General features: G+C 48.6%; 1 protein-coding gene across 2 annotated transcripts in view; it reads right to left on the reverse strand.

Annotated features, from left to right (window-relative positions):
* kif6 (kinesin family member 6) overlaps positions 1-24,750 on the reverse strand; it is a 99,432-nt gene that overhangs the window by 31,998 nt on the left and 42,684 nt on the right. For both annotated transcript variants that reach the window (XM_031901479.1, NM_001113011.1), the window contains exons 13-15: positions 24,048-24,263; positions 13,771-13,873; positions 8,296-8,351 (exon numbers count right to left, since the gene is read on the reverse strand). In XM_031901479.1, the coding sequence (XP_031757339.1) occupies positions 8,296-8,351; positions 13,771-13,873; positions 24,048-24,263 (375 nt within the window). The remainder of the gene's footprint in view (positions 1-8,295; positions 8,352-13,770; positions 13,874-24,047; positions 24,264-24,750) is intronic.

The raw sequence follows: 24,750 nt of genomic DNA on the forward strand, positions 1-24,750 counted from the left end.
GTTTCCAGCAGATTTGGCAGGTTCAAACGCGAGCGTATGATTAAGGGGAGATCTGTTACAAACAGTTATTACAAAAGAAAATAATGGGAATGGCAAGAATTCCACGGGCCGAATGCTAGGCATAGTTGTAGGCGTTGGGCTAGATCAGGAGATATTTAATATTGCTCGCGGGCAATTTAGAGCCGAGCGCGGAATTTCTAAATTGATTTTCCTGACCGCACGTTGCTTTTGGAAGGGGGCGACGTGTAAAACGCGTTTGCAAATCCCTTACCAAGCTATAAATCAGGGTAATCTGGCGTAATGCGCCGAGTGAAATTGTGACGTCAATCGGGATCCTGTATTGGGTCGGAGATAATGAGACCCGCTTTGTGGCTTCATTCTTTCAAATAACCACTCTCCAATTTCATGTACAGTTTGGCTTCATATTGAGGGGCTTCATAGGAAACTACTGTCCCTGTTCATGTCTCCATGCCTGTTTAGCGCTCAGTAGTGATGAGCGGCCCGGCCCAATACCTGTGGGACCTTGGGGTTCGGGTCGACCTTGGCACATCACTTGCAGGTCACAGGGGGTTCGATTGAGCTCTTCCACTCTCCCTCTATGCCCCCAACCTAACACTGCCGGCTGCCTCTTCTAGCTTTTGTATTTATAGACGCGCCCGCCATGTCTATTGTGACATCGTTGCGGGGTGGGTGTGAGTCTATAAATACAGGGCAGAACCTGGCTCGGGTAGGGTTAGGGAGCTGGGAGGTTAGGGTTGGCCACAGACAGTAACTATTTATTGGGCTGGGGCTGTTTGTGCCTCTGGGTACTGGGAATGCCAGGGGGGCTGTAAGGTGCCACAGACAGTCTCTATTTATTGGGCTGGGGGGCTGTTTGTGCCTCTGGGTACTGGGAATGCCAGGGGGGCTGTAAGGTGCCACAGACAGTCACTATTTATTGGGCTGGGGGGGGGCTGTTTGTGCCTCTGGGTACTGGGAATGCCAGGGGGGCTGTAAGGTGCCACAGACACTCACTATTTATTGGGCTGGGGGGGCTGTTTGTGCCTCTGGGTACTGGGAATACCGGGGGGGCTGTAAGGTGCCACAGACAGTCACTATTTATTGGGCAGGTGGTGGGGCTGTTTGGGCCTCCGTGTACGTAAAAAGCCAGGGCCTGTTTTTAATCCCAGCCAGGTCTGGTCCATCCCACATTAGGGACTAACATATATACACAAGTTTATACCAATACAAGCCAAATAACCAGTGGCCCGTTACAGAATACGGCTCCGCCTTTAGCTGAGGTTTCATCAATGGCACCAGTTTGCCAAGCGCCATCGGTAATGCGCGTCGTTCCCTCTGAAGCCGTTTCAAACCCAAAGCGCATTGCTTTATAAATACACATTTGCGTCGCAGCAGTAAACACATTTGTCTGAATTGTGGCCTCGGTTCTTCCTGCTGCCCACATTAGTGAAAGATTCCCCGCCGAGCCTTCCTCTGCCCCCCTAACTCCCTGCTGCCTCCCGGGCCAGAATGAAACACGAGCAGATTCTGGTGACCCAGAAAGGAAATCTTGGCCTCAAATAACACAAAATAAAAATAAAATGTTGCTTTATAGTAAAATTACAAATCTTCTCTAGATGATGCCTGAAGGTTCCCCACAAATGAACACAATGGCTCAGGAATAAACTGAAATAATAGTTTCCTTGGGATCCGGTGACTGAGTTGGGCCGGGCTGAACCACCATGTCTCAACAGAACATTAGTTCCAATCACATTTACTTATACTTAGATTTTGGGTTCAAGGCAGAAGGAGAAGTGGAACTAGTGAGCAGATCAACCAGGACAATGATAAAAATAAAGAAAGATTTACTGGGGCAACTCCCCTCACCCCCAGGGCATGTTCTCAGTAGACTTTGGGTGTCACTGGCCATTAATAGGGTTCCGGGGATGGAGTCTGTAAATAAATGGCAATGCTATTTGTTGGAGCAAAGTATAGAGGCACAGGTGGTCTCCTCTGCTAGCTGCGGCTCTAGATCTGAGGAGAATGGCTGGTTGGTGGGGGTTTAAGGGCCCCTCATTCCTGTGCTAAATACCCTATAAAGAATTTGTAAGCGAGACAGCTCTATTGGCCTGAGAGACATTACAAGTGACTGATTCTCTAGGACAGGGCTGTCTAGTTAGAGGCCTGTGGGCTAGACATGGACCTTTTCATGACCCCTGGTCTTCTCAGTAGATCCATAGACATCTTTGTACATCAGATAATCTACTCCTTAAACAGGCAGAAGGACAAACAGGGGGAGGGTGGTGGGGGTCCAAGCCGGCCAGGTTGCCTAGGGCGCCTGGCCGGCTTGGCCCAGCACTGTCTACAGTCTTTGGGTTATGTGACTTCAAGTCAGACCTACAGAACCTGCTTTGAAGGAACTGGCAGGGGCATAACCAGAGTCACGTCACCATGTTGCAGTCCAGCAACAGCTGAGTAAAGTTTGGTTGTGCTGTGTAGCAGGGTTTAGTGCCCCTTTAAAGGCTATTACAGTACATAGGTACCCAGCTATTCTCAAATAGATGCAAGTACCCAAGCAGTAATATCTTTAGCGACTAAAGAGAACCCAAGATAAGTAGGGTTCATTTGTGGTTTCTATTCAGCAGTACAGTCCCAAAGACAAAACAAGACTCTTACTTGTGCCAAACAACTGGCCTGGCACACACACACTATATAAGCCCCATCTTTCCTCAAATTGCAGATTTTTTTCCCGAAATCTAGAACTCTATACCACCATGGTTTCCCACCCAACATATGAGACAGCGGTAACATTTCTGGCTCGTGTGTGAAGCTGCACTTATCTTGGGTAACTGAGTTCATGGAACACAAAATTGACAACAAATTCCAGAACTGATATCTAGTTACCCCTAAAGCAGCAAATCAGGGTGCAGAACAAACCGTGAGATGTTGTTAAGGCCTTGCCCGGAGTCTGATCTACTCCCCCAGACACTGCATTTGGCCATCAGTAGTTCAACCGAGATTGTTTTTCTAAGGATCTTTGTCTACGCGAGTAAACACAGAGAGCATGTTCTGAATTATACAGATAATTTGAACCCAAATTAGTGCACAGTCCAAGATGTCTATCTGTTCGGGGAATAATGATCCCAGATGTGGCTGAGCTTTTCTGTGTCCTGCAGTATTTGCTCTGATGTTGTCCCTAGGCTGAGGGAATATTCCACGTTGCCTCTTCATATTCTCCGTCACTCAGTATAAATCGATGAGAACATCGGCTGTTTATATGAAGTCGGCCCACAAAGAGGCAAAGGAGAAGGTTGAACGGAACAAAGACATGAATCAGCCCTACGTGGCCCCCACGGCAGTGATGCAAACTCAGGATTACTAACGTTCAAGTCATCAAGGCTTTTCATTTAGTGTTTAGCCAATGAGCAAACGGGTCTCTTTGTACTCAATTCAGTTCCATTGACCAAAGTTAGCAACTAGACTAGAAAAGTGGATTCAATGTGAAACTTCTCAGGAGCAAGTTACCCCTATGTTCCTTTAGCCCTACAAAGTTTACAGCTGAATCCCTAGGAGATCACATGGAAGCTGACCTACGTTACCCACCCAGTGCTGCAATAACTGGAACTGGTGGGCCTGGGAGACTGGGAAGAGATCGCCCATTCAGCCCCCAGATGAGAAGACTTCAGTATGACATTCATTGAGCCATAAAGGTCTTGTATTTATTCAACACTTGGCTGACATGGATACATTCATGATGTTTCATTGGTAAAACAATGGCAAAAGGAGGATCATAGTTATTGTAAGGTCAACCCGGAAATCCCCAAAGAGACAAAATGATATCTTAATCTTCTGAAAGGCTCCATTAATATTATTTAAGCCTTTTAGCTGCTGCCTGGCACTGAGCTCAATCTTTCTATTTTGTATTTTATATGGAGTCTTAAAAGAGAAGGCATTTTACTGCCAATAGATTAGCCACATTAGTGCCACCTAGAACCCTATATTTATTCTGCACAAAGCTTTACCTGCCTGAGTAACAGCCCTAGAAGCTCCCTCTCTTTGTATAAGATAGCAGCTGCCATTTTAGCTTGGTCTGACTTTACTTTCCTGTCTGCATACTGCTCCTGGAATGGCTCTAAACTCAGATTACACAGCAGAGATGGGAGGGGGAAAGAGCTGACATGGGAGGAGGAGGAGAAGGGAGGGGGAGAGAGGAGCACACTGAGCAGGCTTGATGCTGTGCTGTAAAAGATTTAATTATTATTTATCTTTCTATTTAGGCCCTCCCCTATTCATATTCCTGTCTTTCTTTCGAATCACTGCCTGGTTGCTAGGTTAGATGGGACCCTAGCAACCAGAAAGCTGCTGCAATTCCAAACTGGAAAGCTGCTGAACAAAAAGCTAAATAATTCAAAAACCACAAATAATACAAAATAAGGACCAATTGCAAACTGTCTCAGAATCGCATTCTCTGTATCATACTAAACGTTATTGTAAAGGCGAACAACCCCTTTAGAGGAGATAATTTGTATTGCATCTCACTTGCCCTCACTTCCTCTGGCCACCGTTCCTCTGGGTTTGCACCATTTCTATTGGCTCTTGGACTGAGAACTGGCGACCTGCGCAGACAATAGACGCCTGGAGAGCCTAAACAGTGATGGGGGAAGTGAGGTGGAAATATTGGAATATTGAAGAAATGTTTAATGGAGTACAGAATGTTTACTGTATATACTCGAGTATAAGCCTAATTTTTGCTAAAAAAGTCACCCTCGGCTTATACTCGAGTTGGGTGCCATGGGTCCCTCCAGACTAGCACCCTCTGTCCTTTGTGTGCAAATTAGGCCCCCCGCAACCCTCCAGTGCCCCGGCCCGCTCCCAAATTCATACTCTTAAGGTATCATTGTTGATACCATATTGTTTTTGTTGACCCTCTTCTCCACTTACAGAGCTAATTTACTGTTTTGAAAACCATATACCCCACTGATGCCTCAATTAATGTAATTTTATTGGTATTTATTTTGATTATTGAAACTTAGCAGTAGCTGCTGCATTTCCCACCCTAGGCTTATACTCGAGTCAATAAGTTTTTCCAGTTTTCTTAGGTACCTCGACTTATATTTGGATTATACTCGAGTATATACAGTAAAATATTATAAAGATTGGGGAACATGAAGCTGTTACATCTAGGGATGCCACTATTTTCGGATTTGGCCGGCCAGAATCATAGATTTGGCCAATCCCAATCCTGCTGAATCCTGAACCATATCCTGCACTGTGTGCAACCATAGTTATATTGGAATACGTCGCCACAAGTTATAGTTGCAGGATTATGCAGCCCGATATATAAACATTCGGCACAACCCCAGAGGCCTTGGGGCTCGGTATCTCGGCTCCTCTCTCAGAAAATAACATGAAGAGTTGCCTGCGGAAATGAAACGCAATCACAGAGAAATCTGGGGGCTGAGTGACATAATTTCCCCTTTAAAGCCAGCCAATGGAGCGCCCCATAACGCGGGTTATTCTAACGCAAACAGAAGGGAATTTTGCAGAGAGGTCGGTATTGTTTTCACTTCAACAAAACATTTCTGCCTCGGCCGCGACAGCTGGTTTGACTTAACGTTTCCCTTATGACACTCCATTATACTCGCTGCCTGCCAAGCTTCAGCTATGTAAGTAATTGTGATAATTGGGAATAAAGACAAAGGGTTGTGCCTTGTTAGACAAATGCAAAACTGGAAAAAAAAAAGTATATGTGATGCCTTGAGGCTTATGGGCTCGCTGGGCACCCTTACAGGAGCTAATAAACCGGTTTCCGAAAGTACAACCAACTACCCTTTTTGGCCGCAGTAATATGTCTTCTAATGAACAATACTATTATTAGTCTTACGGGAACACAAGCCCCACTGTCAGAGGCTCTGAGTAGTTGTAGGGCAACGTCTAGTGCAGTGTACCGCTCCGCACTAGGGCAACGTACCGCTCCGCACTAGGGCAACGTACCGCTCCGCACTAGGGCAACGTACCGCTCCGCACTAGGGCAACGTACCGCTCCGCACTAGGGCAACGTACCGCTCCGCACTAGGGCAACGTACCGCTCCGCACTAGGGCAACGTACCGCTCCGCACTAGGGCAACGTACCGCTCCGCACTAGGGCAACGTACCGCTCCGCACTAGGGCAACGTACCGCTCCGCACTAGGGCAACGTACCGCTCCGCACTAGGGCAACGTACCGCTCCGCACTAGGGCAACGTACCGCTCCGCACTAGGGCAACGTACCGCTCCGCACTAGGGCAACGTACCGCTCCGCACTAGGGCAACGTACCGCTCCGCACTAGGGCAATGTACTGCTCTGCACTAGGGCAATGTAATGCTCATCACTAGGGCAATGTACTGCTCTGCACTAGTCTTAGTTTCCCAGGTGCCCTCAGCTGTATGACTTGCTCTGCAAGTTGGAGTAATATCCCCCCCCCCCCTCCCTTTCCCCACCAGCAGCCAATCAGCAGAACAATGGGAAGGTAACAAGTTAACAGCTCCTTGACATCTGAATTGCTAAAAATGCTCCCAAACCCCACCTAGTGGTAGATATGAGAATGGCACACAATAGTAAAAAATCCAAGTCCGGCTTGGGACTCCTCCAGTTACATGGGAGGAGAAACAATAGGTTAGCTGAAAGCAGTTCTAATGTGTAGCGCCGGCTCCTTCTGAAAGCTCAGACTCAGGCACACTTTACTGCTGCGTTGCAAGTTGGAGTGATATCCCCCCCCCTCACCCCCAGCAGCCGATCAGCAGAACAATGGGAAGGGAGCAAGATAGCAGCTCCCAGTAGGTATCAGAATAGCACTCAATAGTAAGAAATCCAAGTCCGGCTTGGGACTCCTCCAGTTACATGGGAGTAGGAGAAACAATAGGTTAGCTGAAAGCAGTTCTAATGGGTAGCGCTGGCTGAAAGCTCAGACTCAGGCACAATGCACTGAGATGGCGCCTACACACCAATATTACAGCTACAAATATATTTGTTGGTTCAAGAATAAGAGGTTAAATGGCAGAGGGAATTATTTGCTGTGTAACAGGGTCATTTAGAGATAAACAGCGCCCCATAAATATCATGGCAGGGTCCCTTTAAGAACTCCCATAACACAAACACAAATATCAGATACATTTGGTGACTGCATTGCATGACAGTGTCCCATCAACATACAGATTTAGGGGCCCTGCACCCCACAGTCCAACCCTGCAGGAGAGGCCTATAGTAACACACAGCCTGTACCATTGCGCCAAAAGCAACCTCTATGTGCCTGAGCCCAGCTGCCACATTCCAGCATTGGCCGGGACCGATCTGGACTCACTTCTGTCACCGCTGTAGAAGGGTCGGTAGCCAAATTTACAGTTAATCAACAAAAAGGAAAACCCCCCGGGGTATATGTGGCAGATCTATAAGTGGGGGCGGAGACACAGACATCATTGAGGGAGATGTATAATTTATAGGGATCTAATTGAGAAAGTGAAGCATAAACAATGTCAGCACATTTAATCACTGCTATCAGCATCTGTTGAGCAAAGTGCGCCGGGGCCAGCTGGCTCAATGGGAAGCCATTTTTCCTTTCATCGGGGGGGGAGGCAAACACTCGCAGCTTTACTTAAATAATCATTTCCCTTTGTGTAAGTAATGAATTTGGTGACTTACTTATTAACTTGCCTTAGAAGTCCCGTCTGCCTGATCCCTTTCAAATCCTCGCACACACAGGCGTGACGCATTTGGGACCCTGCTGCTAGAAGCGCCCCCCCGGGGGGGAGTAATAACGGCCGAGTACTGGGCAAGTTTAGCAGAAAAGCAGCAAAAGTGGTGATAATGAGACAAAATAAAGGTGGAGATTTAAGGGTCTAAATACCTTCTTTATGCGAATCAAGGACACGCCCCCTGCGCTACTCTGCCCCCCCACTGATGACAGCAAATCCGGCCCACCAACCAACATGCCCAGTGGAAAGGGGCCCAACAGGACCAGAGCCCACAAGGTTTTTATCCAGTGCCCTATTGGGGCCAATACAACCTTGTACCCCAATATCCCAGGTTGGGTGCCAGTGTGCATATTCTGGTTACCGATCACCAAGATGGCGGCTGGGAACAGAAGGGGCACAGCTCAGGGTGGGGGAGCAATGTTGTAATGCAGCTCTGTAGTTCTGGACATGGCTATGGGGGAACAGATTAGTCGCGGAAAGTGTCAGGGTTTACTTCCGCTTTAATAGATAGATTGTCATGTTACTAATTAACATTGTATCTGATCATAAGGAGCTTGGATTAATTAGTATAATAAAAGCACTTACTTATTCTGCTTCTCACTTTATTCACTTCTTCTCCCAGAGACTTTGCTTCAGCAAACCTAATGCAAAGAAAGCACAGAGATTACTGCTGGTACTCAAGGGGTTAATGTATAGGGTTTTAATATACTGAATATTCAACAACGGCACAAGGCTGCAGGCTGAGTTATACAGGGAACTCTGAGTATCACTCATGTATTATAAGGGATACTGTACCCCCTACTGTAAATGATAAGGATATTAGCAGTCACTGAGGGGTTCTGTGCCCATATAAAGGCACAAGGCTGCAGGCTGAGTTATACAGGGAACTCTGAGTATCACTCATGTATTATAAGGGATAATGTACCCCCTACTGTAAATGATAAGGATATTAGCAGTCACTGAGGGGTTCTGTGCCCCCCATATAAAGGCACAAGGCTGCAGGCTGAGTTATACAGGGAACTCTGAGTATCACTCATGTATTATAAGGGATAATGTACCCCCTACTGTAAATGATAAGGATATTAGCAGTCACTGAGGGGTTCTGTGCCCATATAAAGGCACAAGGCTGCAGGCTGAGTTATACAGGGAACTCTGAGTATCACTCATGTATTATAAGGGATAATGTACCCCCTACTGTAAATGATAAGGATATTAGCAGTCACTGAGGGGTTCTGTGCCCATATAAAGGCACAAGGCTGCAGGCTGAGTTATACAGGGAACTCTGAGTATCACTCATGTATTATATGTTATAATGTACCCCCTACTGTAAATTATAAGGATATTAGCAGTCACTGAGGGGTTCTGTGCCCCCCATATAAAGGCACAAGGCTGCAGGCTGAGTTATACAGGGAACTCTGAGTATCACTCATGTATTATAAGGGATAATGTACCCCCTACTGTAAATGATAAGGATATTAGCAGTCACTGAGGGGTTCTGTGCCCATATAAAGGCACAAGGCTGCAGGCTGAGTTATACAGGGAACTCTGAGTATCACTCATGTATTATAAGGGATAATGTACCCCCTACTGTAAATGATAAGGATATTAGCAGTCACTGAGGGGTTCTGTGCCCATATAAAGGCACAAGGCTGTATTATACTCATGTATTATAAGGGATAATTAATACCCGCATTTCAAAAGTCTTTTATTAATAGTTAAACATTTAAATCTTGAGTGTGGGTTTCACATTTCCCAATATCCATAATAGATTTTAGTGCAATTCACTTGGAAGAGGCCATATCCTCATACAGTGTAACTGATGGGACCGTTCCCAGTTGCCAGAGATGCATCAGATAGAAATATAATGAGGCAAATGGAAGTAAATGGGGGGACGTGGGAGACGCCGCTGCCTCAAGCTGTTGCTGTTGGAACGTGACTCACAAAGCCGGTTACTTGATTTATTTCTTTTTCATATTAAAACTTAAAAATAAATACTGAGGCTTTACTCTAAACATTCATTTAACTGTTTTAACCCCCTTTCCTGAAACAACACAGCAGAGCCGACATTACCCAGTGGGTCACTTTGGCTCAATGGCAACGGGGCCCCCCGGGAGCTGCTTAGTTGTGTGTCCCTACAGGAGCCAGTGGGTCACTTTGGCTCAATGGCAACGGGGCCCCCCGGGAGCTGCTTAGTTGTGTGTCCCTACGGGAGCCATTGGTTCACTTTGGCTCAATGGCAACGGGGCCCCCCGGGAGCTGCTTAGTTGTGTGTCCCTACAGGAGCCAGTGGGTCACTTTGGCTCAATGGCAACGGGGCCCCCCGGGAGCTGCTTAGTTGTGTGTCCCTACGGGAGCCATTGGTTCACTTTGGCTCAATGGCAACGGGGCCCCCCGGGAGCTGCTTAGTTGTGTGTCCCTACAGGAGCCATTGGTTCACTTTGGCTCAATGGTAAGGGGGCCCCCCGGGAGCTGTTTAGTTTGTGTGTCCCTACAGGAGCCATTGGTTCATTTTGGCTCAATGGTAAGGGGCCCCCCCGGGAGCTGTTTAGTTTGTGTCCCTACAGGAGCCAGTGGGTCACTTTGGCTCAATGCCGGCAATGGCAAGGGGGCCCCCGGGAGCTGCTTAGTTTGTGTGTCCCTACAGGAGCCATTGGTTCACTTTGGCTCAATGGTAAGGGGGCCCCCCGGGAGCTGTTTAGTTTGTGTGTCCCTACAGGAGCCATTGGTTCATTTTGGCTCAATGGTAAGGGGCCCCCCCGGGAGCTGTTTAGTTTGTGTCCCTACAGGAGCCATTGGTCCACTTTGGCTCAATGCCAGCAAGGGGGCCTCCCGGGAGCTGCTTAGTTTGTTTGTCCCTACAAGAGCCATTGGTTCACTTTGGCTCAATGCCGGCAATGGCAAGGGGGCCCCCCCGGGAGCTGCTTAGTTTGTGTGTCCCTATAGGAGCCATTGGTTCACTTTGGCTCAATGCCGGCAATGGCAAGGGGGCCCTCCGGGAGCTGCTTAGTTTGTGTGTCCCTACAGGAGCCATTGGTTCACTTTGGCTCAATGCCGGCAATGGCAAGGGGGCCCCCCGGGAGCTGCTTAGTTTGTGTGTCCCTACAGGAGCCATTGGTTCACTTTGGCTCAATTCCGGCAATGGCAAGGGGGCCCCCGGGAGCTGCTTAGTTTGTGTGTCCCTACAGGAGCCATTGGTTCAGCTCCAGCCAAGGGGCCAGGCTGGAAATGAATAAGCCCATATACAATTAGACTTAGGATTTCCCAATACGGAGCGCCCTCTACTGATCAGAACTTGCCACCTTGCTTGAACCATTACTCCCACTCTAATGCCCCCTCATTGTCGAAGTCAGCAATTAAATATTCAAATCTGATACCCTAACGGGGTTTAAATAAACCCACAAGCAGTGTTGCATTTTCATTACATACACATTTAATGGGCTATAGATAGAGTCTGCCCAGTACAAAAGCCCTGACTCATTAGCAGCCCGGTCAGTGTGGCCTTGGTTCTGTTTGGCCAGTCCGTCTCAGAGGAGCAGTGTGGCTTCCCCGGAGGGACTCATGTTGCCTAGAAAGGTCTGACTAAGCAACGAGAACATTTCTGGGTCGCTGCCCAATCATTTTACTCCGAGTACCACAAGTCAGCAGAACCCTCTGTCCCTCATTATAAACCCCCCTAGGGGAATGAGTGCAACTCCCTGCCCTGAGCAAAATGGCTTCCTTTCTTGCTGAGTGTATGTTTGTATAGTGGGTGCTGGGATACGGGCCGGGGGCATCTTAGGGCTGTCATTATGTTCTGTTCGTTCTCTATTAAAGGGATATTACATAAAGCAATTCATTATTTACATGGCAGTGTTGCTTTTAAACTTTAATGGGATTAATTACCAATTTTCAAGTTTGTGAACTTGTTTTTCTAAATCAAATAAACTCACATGTTGAATGCTCGCTTATTTATTAAAGCAAAAAATATAATTTTTTTGCCTTTAAAAGACACCATAATTCTAAGCGAATTGTTCATAGCATATTTGCAATGGTTTTTGAGTTGCAGGATTTAAATATATATAATTGCTATTAAAAGCAGAAAGCAGTATTGGGCAAACAATTATATATATAAGGAGAATTTGTTTGAATAAAAAACTTTAATACATGGTGACGACCAGGGAGAAGGGGAGTGACGAATGGGTGACTTATGGATAATGCACAGGACTCTAGGTACTGGACTAGGGGTAGGACTCTAGGTACTGGACTAGGGGTAGGACTCTAGGTACTGGACTAGGGGTAGGACTCTAGGTACTGGACTAGGGGTAGGACTCTAGGTACTGGACTAGGGGTAGGAATCTAGGTACTGGACTATGGGTAGGACTCTAGGTACTGGACTAGGGGTAGGACTCTAGGTACTGGACTAGGGGTAGGACTCTAGGTACTGGACTAGGGGTAGGACTCTAGGTACTGGACTAGGGGTAGGACTCTAGGTACTGGACTAGGGGTAGGACTCTAGGTACTGGACTAGGGGTAGGACTCTAGGTACTGGACTAGGGGTAGGACTCTGGGTACTGGACTAGGCATAGGACTCTAGGTACTGGACAAGGGGTAGGACTCTAGGTACTGGACTAGGGGTCAGGCCCGGATTTGTGGCGAGGCCACAAAGGCCCGGGCCTAGGGCGGCAAATACACAGGGGCGGCATGCCGCCCCGCCGCAAGCAAATGTTAACATTTTGCTCCCATACGGAGCAATGGGGACATCTCCCCACTGCTCCGTATGGGAGTTCTAAGTTAGGCGCTTGCGCATGCGCATTAGCGATAGAGGTTGTTCGCGCATGCGCAAGTTAGGCGCATGCGCATTCGCGTTTACGCGGCGGGGGTGGGGGGGCGCCGAATGGGGGCGGCCTTGGGGCGCCCCAAGTAGAAATCCGGCCCTGCTAGGGGTAGGACTCTAGGTACTGGACTAGGGGTAGGACTCTAGGTACTGGACTAGGGGTAGGACTCTAGGTACTGGACTAGGGGTAGGACTCTAGGTACTGGACTAGGGGTAGGACTCTAGGTACTGGACTAGGGGTAGGACTCTAGGTACTGGACTAGGGGTAGGACTCTAGGTACTGGACTAGGGGTAGGACTCTAGGTACTGGACAAGGGGTAGGACTCTACTGACAGGGTAGCCTGGTACTGACTAGGGGTAGGACTCTGGGTACTGGACTAGGGGTAGGACTCTGGGTACTGGACTAGGGGTAGGACTCTGGGTACTGGACTAGGCGTAGGACTCTGGGTACTGGACTAGGGGTAGGACTCTAGGTACTGGACTAGGGGTAGGACTCTAGGTACTGGACTAGGGGTAGGACTCTAGGTACTGGACTAGGGGTAGGACTCTAGGTACTGGACTAGGGGTAGGACTCTAGGTACTGGACTAGGGGTAGGACTCTAGGTACTGGACTAGGGGTAGGACTCTAGGTACTGGACTAGGGGTAGGACTCTAGGTACTGGACTAGGGGTAGGACTCTAGGTACTGGACTAGGGGTAGGACTCTAGGTACTGGACTAGGGGTAGGACTCTAGGTACTGGACTAGGGGTAGGACTCTAGGTACTGGACTAGGGGTAGGACTCTAGGTACTGGACTAAGGGTAGGACTCTAGGTACTGGACTAGGGGTAGGACTCTAGGTACTGGACTAGGGGTAGGACTCTAGGTACTGGACTAGGGGTAGGACTCTAGGTACTGGACTAGGGGTAGGACTCTAGGTACTGGACTAGGGGTAGGACTCTAGGTACTGGACTAGGGGTAGGACTCTAGGTACTGGACTAGGGGTAGGACTCTAGGTACTGGACTAGGGGTAGGACTCTAGGTACTGGACTAGGGGTAGGAGAAGAGCTATGTGCCTGGCACCCCCTGTTGTAGGCATAAACCATTACACTACCAGTTTAGCCAATAAGATGCTTTTCTAGTTGCCCCCAGCTTACACCCATTTCCCTAATACCCATGGTCCTAGTCCCGCCCCAATACTCCCTCCAGAACCAATGCACGTGGGATAATGCAATGCCGGGTTCACCCTGTAGGGGGCAGAACACTGTACCTCTGCTTCAGGAGCCTCTTGTTATCCTCAATGGTGACTCGGTCGGGATAATCCCTTTTGAAGATTTCAAATGCTTCTTGCCGTCCGAGAGACATTTCCTCTCCTGCTGGGAAATACAATCAGCCATTATACAGCCCAGTCACAGAACGTTAGGCTTCGGCCTCTAAACCACAATCTTTAAAGGAGAACTAAAGCCTAAATAATAAATATGGCTAGAAATGCAGTGTTTTATATTCAGGCCTCTCAGTTCATCCGGCAGTGGCACTGCACATGCTCAGTGGGCTGCTGGGGGAGGAGCTAAGCTTGGGGGGCGTGGCAAATCACTGAGAAGCATCCAATAGCGCCACAAGGTGCTGGGAGTTACACTATATAAGGGCAGACACTATACAAGGAAGGACAGTATATAAGAATGGACTCTATACTTGGGGGACAATATACAAGGAAGGACAGTATACTAGGGGGACATTATACAAGGAAGGACAGTATACTTGGGGGACACTATACAAGGAAGGACAGTATACTAGGGGGACATTATACAAGGAAGGACAGTTTACTAGGGGGACACTATACAAGGAAGGACAGTATACTAAGGGGACACTATACAAGGAAGGACAGTATATAAGAATGGACTCTATACTTGGGGGACACTATACAAGGAAGGACAGTATACTAGGGGGACACTATACTAGGGGGGCACTATAATTGGGGGACACTATACAAGGAAGGACAGTATACTAGGGGGACACTATACAAAGAAGGACAGTATATAAGAATGGACTCTATACTTGGGGGACACTATACAAGGAAGGACAGTATATAAGAATGGACACTATACTTGGGGGACACTATACAAGGAAGGACAGTATACTAGGGGGACACTATACAAGGAAGGACAGTATATAAGAATGGACTCTATACTTGGGGGACACTATACAAGGAAGAACAGTATACTAGGGGGACACTATACAAGGAAGGACAGTATATAAGAATGGACTCTATACTTGGGGGACACTATACAAGGAAGGACAGTATATAAGAATGGACACTATACTTGGGGGACACTATACAAGGAAGGACAGTATATAAGAATGGACACTATACTTGGGGGACACTATACAAGGAAGGACAGTATATAAGAATGGACACTATAATTGGGGGACACTATACAAGGAAGGACAGTATACTAGGGGGACACTATACAAGAAAGGGCACTATACAAAAAAGGGCACTATACTAGGGGGACACTTTTCAAGGATGGACATTATACAAGAAAGGGCATTGCAAAATACCCTCAGCTTGCCTTGCCCCAGCCGGCCATATATATCTATATATCCAGTATATAAAGCACTGGAGCCGTATCCTGAGCGGATGATATCGGGGCAGGACAAGTGCAGGGAGTTATTAGGAAAGAGAAACACAGGCGCTCGGTGAGTAAATTGGTCCGGGGCGGCTGAGAGAGTAGTTTTGGCCCTGGCACCGGGCCATTACCTTAAAGGACCTACAGGAGGCTTCCAAGGGAAACACACGAGGATGTTTTGCCCCCGTCACTGCTCGTATGGAATAACAGCGGAGCGGCACTGCCCTGGCACGGGGGAACCAGGAAATCTGCTCAGTGTCACCCTGCCAGGTACATCTTGTATAGGGCTGAAATAAATAGCAACCGAATAGCCTGAACCTGAGAAGCAGGGTCTCCTTTCCCCCGGAACAGCCCTGGTGTGAGGGGGGACCCCTTATCTGTGGGACACTGGGGGAAACAACTCCCAACATCCTTTGTGGCATCAGAATGTATTTTACCTACATATCTTATTAGCAAAAATACTCACTGGGGGTTCTGACTCATGAAACACTGTAACACAAGGCAGCAGCCTGACAGACCTGACTCGCTGGGGGAGACCAACTCCTGAAACAATGTAACACAAGGCAGCAGCCTGACAGACCTGACTCGCTGGGGGAGACTGACCCCTGAAACAGTGTAACACAAGGCAGCAGCCTGACAGACCTGACTCGCTGGGGGAGACTGACCCCTGAAACAGTGTAACACAAGGCAGCAGCCTGACAGACCTGACTCGCTGGGGGAGACTGACCCCTGAAACAGTGTAACACAAGGCAGCAGCCTGACAGACCTGACTCGCTGGGGGAGACCGACCCCTGAAACACAAGGCAGCAGCCGGACAGACCTGACTCGCTGGGGGAGACTGACCCCTGAAACAGTGTAACACAAGGCAGCAGCCTGACAGACCTGACTCGCTGGGGGAGACCGACCCCTGAAACACAAGGCAGCAGCCGGACAGACCTGACTCGCTGGAGGAGACTGACCCCTGAAACACTGTAACACAAGGCAGCAGCCTGACAGACCTGACTCGCTGGGGGAGACTGACCCCTGAAACAGTGTAACACAAGGCAGCAGCCTGACAGACCTGACTCGCTGGGGGAGACTGACCCCTGAAACAGTGTAACACAAGGCAGCAGCCTGACAGACCTGACTCGCTGGGGGAGACCGACCCCTGAAACACAAGGCAGCAGCCGGACAGACCTGACTCGCTGGGGGAGACTGACCCCTGAAACAGTGTAACACAAGGCAGCAGCCTGACAGACCTGACTCGCTGGGGGTGACTGACCCCTGAAACAGTGTAACACAAGGCAGCAGCCTGACAGACCTGACTCGCTGGGGGAGACCGACCCCTGAAACAGTGTAACACAAGGCAGCAGCCCGACAGACCTGACTCGCTGGGGGAGACTGACCCCTGAAACACTGTAACACAAGGCAGCAGCCCGACAGACCTGACTCGCTGGGGGAGACTGACCCCTGAAACAATGTAACACAAGGCAGCAGCCTGACAAACCTGACTCGCTGGGGGAGACTGACCCCTGAAACACTGTAACACAAGGCAGCAGCCTGACAGACCTGACTCGCTAGGGGAGACTGACCCCTGAAACAGTGTAACACAAGGCAGCAGCCTGACAGACCTGACTCGCTGGGGGAGACTGACCCCTGAAACAGTGTAACACAAGGCAGCAGCCCGACAGACCTGACCCGCTGGGGGAGACTGACCCCTGAAACAATGTAACACAAGGCAGCAGCCTGACAGACCTGACTCGCTGGGGGAGACCGACCCCTGAAACACTGTAACACAAGGCAGCAGCCTGACAGACCTGACTCGCTGGGGGAGACTGACCCCTGAAACACTGTAACACAAGGCAGCAGCCTGACAGACCTGACTCGCTGGGGGAGACCAACTCCTGAAACAATGTAACACAAGGCAGCAGCCTGACAGACCTGACTCGCTGGGGGAGACTGACCCCTGAAACAGTGTAACACAAGGCAGCAGCCTGACAGACCTGACTCGCTGGGGGAGACTGACCCCTGAAACAGTGTAACACAAGGCAGCAGCCTGACAGACCTGACTCGCTGGGGGAGACTGACCCCTGAAACAGTGTAACACAAGGCAGCAGCCTGACAGACCTGACTCGCTGGGGGAGACCGACCCCTGAAACACAAGGCAGCAGCCGGACAGACCTGACTCGCTGGGGGAGACTGACCCCTGAAACAGTGTAACACAAGGCAGCAGCCTGACAGACCTGACTCGCTGGGGGAGACCGACCCCTGAAACACAAGGCAGCAGCCGGACAGACCTGACTCGCTGGAGGAGACTGACCCCTGAAACACTGTAACACAAGGCAGCAGCCTGACAGACCTGACTCGCTGGGGGAGACTGACCCCTGAAACAGTGTAACACAAGGCAGCAGCCTGACAGACCTGACTCGCTGGGGGAGACTGACCCCTGAAACAGTGTAACACAAGGCAGCAGCCTGACAGACCTGACTCGCTGGGGGAGACCGACCCCTGAAACACAAGGCAGCAGCCGGACAGACCTGACTCGCTGGGGGAGACTGACCCCTGAAACAGTGTAACACAAGGCAGCAGCCTGACAGACCTGACTCGCTGGGGGTGACTGACCCCTGAAACAGTGTAACACAAGGCAGCAGCCTGACAGACCTGACTCGCTGGGGGAGACCGACCCCTGAAACAGTGTAACACAAGGCAGCAGCCCGACAGACCTGACTCGCTGGGGGAGACTGACCCCTGAAACAGTGTAACACAAGGCAGCAGCCCGACAGACCTGACTCGCTGGGGGAGACTGACCCCTGAAACACTGTAACACAAGGCAGCAGCCCGACAGACCTGACTCGCTGGGGGAGACTGACCCCTGAAACAATGTAACACAAGGCAGCAGCCTGACAAACCTGACTCGCTGGGGGAGACTGACCCCTGAAACACTGTAACACAAGGCAGCAGCCTGACAGACCTGACTCGCTAGGGGAGACTGACCCCTGAAACAGTGTAACACAAGGCAGCAGCCTGACAGACCTGACTCGCTGGGGGAGACTGACCCCTGAAACAGTGTAACACAAGGCAGCAGCCCGACAGACCTGACCCGCTGGGGGAGACTGACCCCTGAAACAATGTAACACAAGGCAGCAGCCTGACAGACCTGACTCGCTGGGGGAGACTGACCCCTGAAACACTGTAACACAAGGCAGCAGCCTGACAGACCTGACTCGCTGGGGGAGACTGACCCCTGAAACACTGTAACACAAGGCAGCAGCCTGACAGACCTGACTCGCTGGGGGAGACTGACCCCTGAAACAATGTAAAACAAGGCAGCAGCCTGACAGACCTGACTCGCTGGGGGAGACTGACCCCTGAAACAGTGTAACACAAGGCAGCAGCCTGACAGACCTGACTCGCTGGGGGAGACTGACCCCTGAAACACTGTAACACAAGGCAGCAGCCTGACAGACCTGACTCGCTGGGGGAGACTGACCCCTGAAACAGTGTAACACAAGGCAGCAGCCTGACAGACCTGACTCGCTGGGGGAGACTGACCCCTGAAACACTGTAACACAAGGCAGCAGCCTGACAGACCTGACTCGCTGGGGGAGACTGACCCCTGAAACACTGTAACACAAGGCAGCAGCCTGACAGACCTGACTCGCTGGGGGAGACTGACCCCTGAAACAATGTAAAACAAGGCAGCAGCCTGACAGACCTGACTCGCTAGGGGACTGACCTTTGCAACATTGTTAAAAAAGTAACAAATAAATAAAAATAATTGCCCCTCCTGGGGTAACTGATCCACTCCCAGCACATTTGGGTTATTTTACATTGCTCCTTATTTCCTCTGGCATGGGTCGGAAATGGAACAAGCTTAAAGACGTGGTTTAAGATCACTTTTATTATGTTATAGAAGGGTTAATTCTAAGCAACTTTTTAATTGGTCTTCATTATTTATTTCTTATAGTTTTTGAATTATTTCCGTTCTTCTTCTCTTTGCAGCTTTCAAATGGGGATCACTGACCCCGGCAGCCAAACCCTATTGCTCTGTGAGGCTCCAGTTTTATTGTTATTGTTACTTTGTATTTCTTTTCTTTCTATTCAGCCCCTCCCCTATTCATATATTAGTCTCTCATTCAAACCTCTCTTTGGTTGCTAAGGTAATTTGGACCCTAGCAACCAGACAGCTGCTGAAACACCAAACTAGAGAGCTGCTGAACAAAAAGTGAAATTACTTAAAAATTACAAATAATAAAAAATTAAGACCAACTGCAAATTGGGGAGTTATTTAAAATAAATATTCCCTTCATCGCGGCACATTTGGCACTGGGGGCAGCCCCTTCCATTAAGGTTTTAAAACCATAGAGTGACCGGAGGGCCCCACCCTGACCGGAGCTTTCTGCCAGTGCATTGGCACCTCCTGCGCCCTCAGTGATTGCGCCATAAACCACAATGAGGCGGGTGTTTCCTTAGGGAGGCGTGTGTCCAGGAGAGGGATTATATTAAATATACATTGGTTTCATAGCAGCGCGGCACGTTCCCAATCATTCCTTTCCCTTTACTTTATTTCCATCGCACATCAGCGCATCTTACACTCCAACTGGCCTGTCTCCTCTGTCTCTATGAACCTGACTGCCCTTACAGTAAGGAACCCCTTCCTATGCTGATGGTGAGATCCCCTTTCCTCCCCACCCCCAATAAATCACTCATTCCCCCTCTCTTGGTAGGGAATCCCATAACCTGACTGCCCTTACAGTAAGGAACCCCTTCCTATGCTGATGGTTAGATCCCCTTTCCCCCCACCCCCAATGTATCACTCATTCCCCCTCTCTTGGTAGGGAACCCCATAACCTGACTGCCCTTACAGTAAGGAACCCCTTCCTATGCTGATGGTTAGATCCCCTTTCCCCCCACCCCCAATGTATCACTCATTCCCCCTCTCTTGGTCAGGAATCCCATAACCTGACTGCCCTTACAGTAAGGAGCCCCTTCCTATGCTGATGGTGAGATCTCCTTTCCTCCCCACCCCCAATGTATCACTCATTCCCCCTCTCTTGGTAGGGAATCCCATAACCTGACTGCCCTTACAGTAAGGAACCCCTTCCTATGCTGATGGTGAGATCCCCTTCCCTCCCCACCCCCAATGTATCACTCATTCCCCCTCTCTTGGTAGGGAATCCCATAACCTGACTGCCCTTACATTAAGGAACCCCTTCCTATGCTGATGGTGAGATCCCCTTCCCTCCCCAACCCAATGAATCACTCATTCCCCCTCTCTTGGTAAGGAACCCCATAACCTGACTGCCCTTACAGTAAGGAACCCCTTCCTATGCTGATGGTGAGATCCCCTTTCCTCCCCACCCCCAATGAATCACTCATTCCCCCTCTCTTGGTAGGGAATCCCATAACCTGACTGCCCTTACATTAAGGAACCCCTTCCTATGCTGATGGTGAGATCCCCTTTCCTCCCCACCTCCAATGAATCACTCATTCCCCCTCTCTTGGTAGGGAACCCCATAACCTGACTCCCTTACCAGTAAAGACACAGTAACATTACCAGTAACTGGACCATTTAGCTGATCGAATGAAAGCATCTGGCTCACAAGAAGGAGGAATCATGTCAATATCTGACCAATTACTAACTGCGCCCAAGCTATAAATCAAGCGGCCAAACAGAGCGGACTGGAAGCATTAGTTACACACAATAGAATGAGGGAGCCAAGCAATGAAAGCTGCTAAGACTTTTATAATAAGAAGCAAATCAGGTTCGGATACAGAAGGGCTTTGCCCAGTTCCCTCCTGGCACCAAGATACCCAACAATATGTTACTGGGAATAGACCAATCAGCTCAGCGCTACTCATTAACAGTTTGTGGCCTAACGACTAACAGCTCCCTCTGATCCTATGTTTTACATATATTTTTGAAAATATGGTCATTTAATTAACTTTGATTTCCTTTTTATTTGCTAGGCTTTTGTTTAATCAAATCCATATCAAATGGTCAGATTATGTATGAGCGCCAAATTAATTTGGTTTCCTAATCCATTTTGCTGGGGCCCCAAAGAGCCCTACAGAGAGCCCATTGGGTCGGACATAAGCAGGTACCAATTTAGACACCAGGGGGCAGCACCTATATCCACCTGTAGCACCAAGCTCCACCTGTCCATCCAATGGGAGGCTTTTCAGTATTAGAAGCGGTGACAGTGATGCCCAGTGGCCTTTCCAGCCCCCCACCCCCCCCCCCCGGCCTTTCCCTACTGATTTCCCATCCCTTTCATTCAAAGAAATAAACCATGGGTTTCTATGGGTGATATTCCAAGACAATTTGCAATTGGTCTTCATTTTTTATTATTTGTTGTTCTTTAATTATTTCAATAATTGATCAGCAGCTCTTCAGTTTGGAGTTATAACAGCTATCTGGTTGCTAGGGTCCATATTACCTTAGCAACCAGGGTGTGGTTTGAATGAGGGACTGATATATGAATAGGAGAGGGGCTGAATAGCAATGTAAAGGAATAAAAAGTAACAATAACAATAAAATGGAGGATCACAGAGCAATAGGGTTTGGCTGCCGGGGTCAGTGACCCCCATTTGAAAGCTGCAAAGAGTCAGAAGAAGAAGGCAAATAATTCAAACACTATAACAAATACATAATGAAGACCAATTGAAAAGTTGCTTAGAATAGGCCATTTAGGGAGTGGGCAGGGCCAGGTTTATTCATTATTATTATGATTATTATGGTCTATTCTTGCTCAGTGTATCCTTCCCTCTCCCCAGCAGGCAGCCGGGAGCCGGCACCACGAAGGGTTAAAGGATGCAGTGAGTCATGGGGGATTTTCGGAGCGCTGAATGGTTCCAGGTGATGATTTGGAACACACATACAAGTCACATTAAGGGAAAAAGCTCAGGCCGCTGCTATTTTAAAGAGAACAATATGGCCTTTTTGTTAACTTCCACGTTGAACAAGCAGCGCTTTTCATTATTCCAATAAAACAGAAACAGACACCGAAGCTTAAAAAAAGAAAATACCAAAAATAAAAATAAAAAATCCCTGGCTCTGGGCGAGTGTGCGCGGGGCCAAACGCGCTACATAAGCCCCTCAGGGAGCCATCAATTTCTCTGCGTTCTGCCTTACAGGACATTCAGGTGCTGCTCAGGTTCCGAGCAATGTGCAGAGCCAGCGGAGCCGCATCACGTACCGAGGCAGAGCCAATAGAAACATCTTCTGCCTAAATATGTCTCTGCTATACAGGCCAGTGAGTAGGGACTGTGCCGAACATCATTTGTGCCTTTTATATATATCTATAGGGATTGAAACCACTTTCCAGAGTCACTGTTTGAGGAGGAGCACGTAGTAAGGCCTCTTTATAATAAGCTGCTCCTTATCTCAAAGCCTGACAGATGTTGCGGCTTGGGGAAGGGGCGAATATTTTAACCATCTACAGATAAGGCCTCTTTATAATGAGTTGCTCCTTATCTCAAAGCCTGACAGAGCTTGCAGCTTAGGGAATAGAGGTGTTTGTTTATACAGAGCTTATTTTCTCCCAGTCACCCAAACCCAGTTAACAAACTGGCTGAGGCTGGGGCCACCAGTAAAGATGGTGTATGGGCACGGCTACAAGAGGGCTCCAGTAATGGCTACAGAAGCGGAATGGATTACAACACTGTGTGCCGCCCACCCAACTGGCACGAATGTACCCTTTAAACTCATCTGCCCCCCAAGGAGATTTTATTCCCCTCACTGTTTTCTGTTTCACCCAGTTTCAAGGAGAAGTTATTCCCCTCACTGGTTTCTGTTTCACCCAGTTTCAAGAAGAAGTTAATCCCCTCACTGTTTTCTGTTTCACCCAGTTTCAAGGAGAAGTTATTCCCCTCACTGGTTTCTGTTTCACCCAGTTTCAAGGAGAAGTTATTCCCCTCACTGGTTTCTGTTTCACCCAGTTTCAAGGAGAAGTTATTCCCCTCACTGGTTTCTGTTTCACCCAGTTTCAAGAAGAAGTTAATCCCCTCACTGTTTTCTGTTTCACCCAGTTTCAAGGAGAAGTTATTCCCCTCACTGTTTTCTGTTTCACCCAGTTTCAAGGAGAAGTTATTCCCCTCACTGGTTTCTGTTTCACCCAGTTTCAAGGAGAAGTTATTCCCCTCACTGGTTTCTGTTTCACCCAGTTTCAAGGAGAAGTTATTCCCCTCACTGGTTTCTGTTTCACCCAGTTTCAAGGATAAGTTGTTCCCCTCACTGTTTTCTGTTTCACCCAGTTTCAAGGAGAAGTTATTCCCCTCACTGGTTTCTGTTTCACCCAGTTTCAAGAAGAAGTTAATCCCCTCACTGTTTTCTGTTTCACCCAGTTTCAAGGAGAAGTTAATCCCCTCACTGGTTTCTGTTTCACCCAGTTTCAAGGAGAAGTTAATCCCCCCCATAGTTTTCTGTTTCACTCATTTTCAGGGACGTTAATCCCCTCATTGTTTTCTATTTCACCCAGTTTCTAGTGAAACATAAACCTATTATTATTTTTAAAGAATGAGCGCCAATGCTCCTAAAATGGCTGCTGGTGGAATTCCTGTTTCGGAAAGATAAAGAGAATTTATGGAAACTAACATCCGGTTAAACTCAATTTTTTCATGAGGGGGCAGTGCCAGTGCTGGGAATAACCTTACACCCAGATGTAGGGTGCTGCCCATCTCTATCAGCCTGCGTATCCCCCACATAATGGGGAGCCCCCTGCATCTGGAAGGAGCGTGCGTGTCTCACTCACAGCTCTTTGGCTGAGGCTCCTTTCCAGGGACGGTACAATCGCAGTTTTGGAAGGGAATGTCGGCCAGACATTGGGATGTGATGTCTCTGAAGCACATTTGGCTTTATAGGTGCTCTGATGTTCAGGATAGAGGGGGAGAAGTACTCATAAGTCATGTTGTTTTAGTTCTGACTCCGTACGTTACGCACCTGTTTTCCTGGGAAAAGAATGTGACCTCCATTCCTGAGATCCCATCTGATCTTCCACAGCCGCAGATACAGACGACTTGGGACTTTGGTCCAAACTGCCGGACTGCGCTGAGCTGTCTGAGTGTCGCGTGGGGGCATTAAGCCTAGAAGGCGCCATTTCAAACATTGCGTCTTGAGTCTTCTTCTTCTCCTTCTTCAGCATGCTAACCAGGATATCTGAGAGCCATGCATAGGAGAAACACTATGGCACCTCCTACCCATATGTATAAATACAAATATACAGAGAAGGAATGTTCTGGGCACACAATAAGCTGTACCCCCATACTGTACTGTCTAAGGGAAACACTATGGCACCTCCTACCCATATGTATAAATACAAATATACAGAGAGGGAATGTTCTGGGCACACAATAAGCTGTACCCCCATACTGTACTGTCTAAGGGAAACACTATGGCACCCCCTACCCATATGTATAAATACAAATATACAGAGAGGGAATGTTCTGGGCACACAATAAGCTGTACCCCCATACTGTACTGTCTAAGGGAAACACTATGGCACCCCTACCCATATGTATAAATACAAATATACAGAGAGGGAATGTTCTGGGCACACAATAAGCTGTACCCCCATACTGTACTGTCTAAGGGAAACACTATGGCACCCCCTACCCATATGTATAAATACAAATATACAGAGAGG

The sequence above is a fragment of the Xenopus tropicalis genome, chromosome 5 (genome assembly GCF_000004195.4).
Source record: "Xenopus tropicalis strain Nigerian chromosome 5, UCB_Xtro_10.0, whole genome shotgun sequence".
Classification (NCBI taxonomy): Eukaryota; Metazoa; Chordata; class Amphibia; order Anura; family Pipidae; genus Xenopus; species Xenopus tropicalis.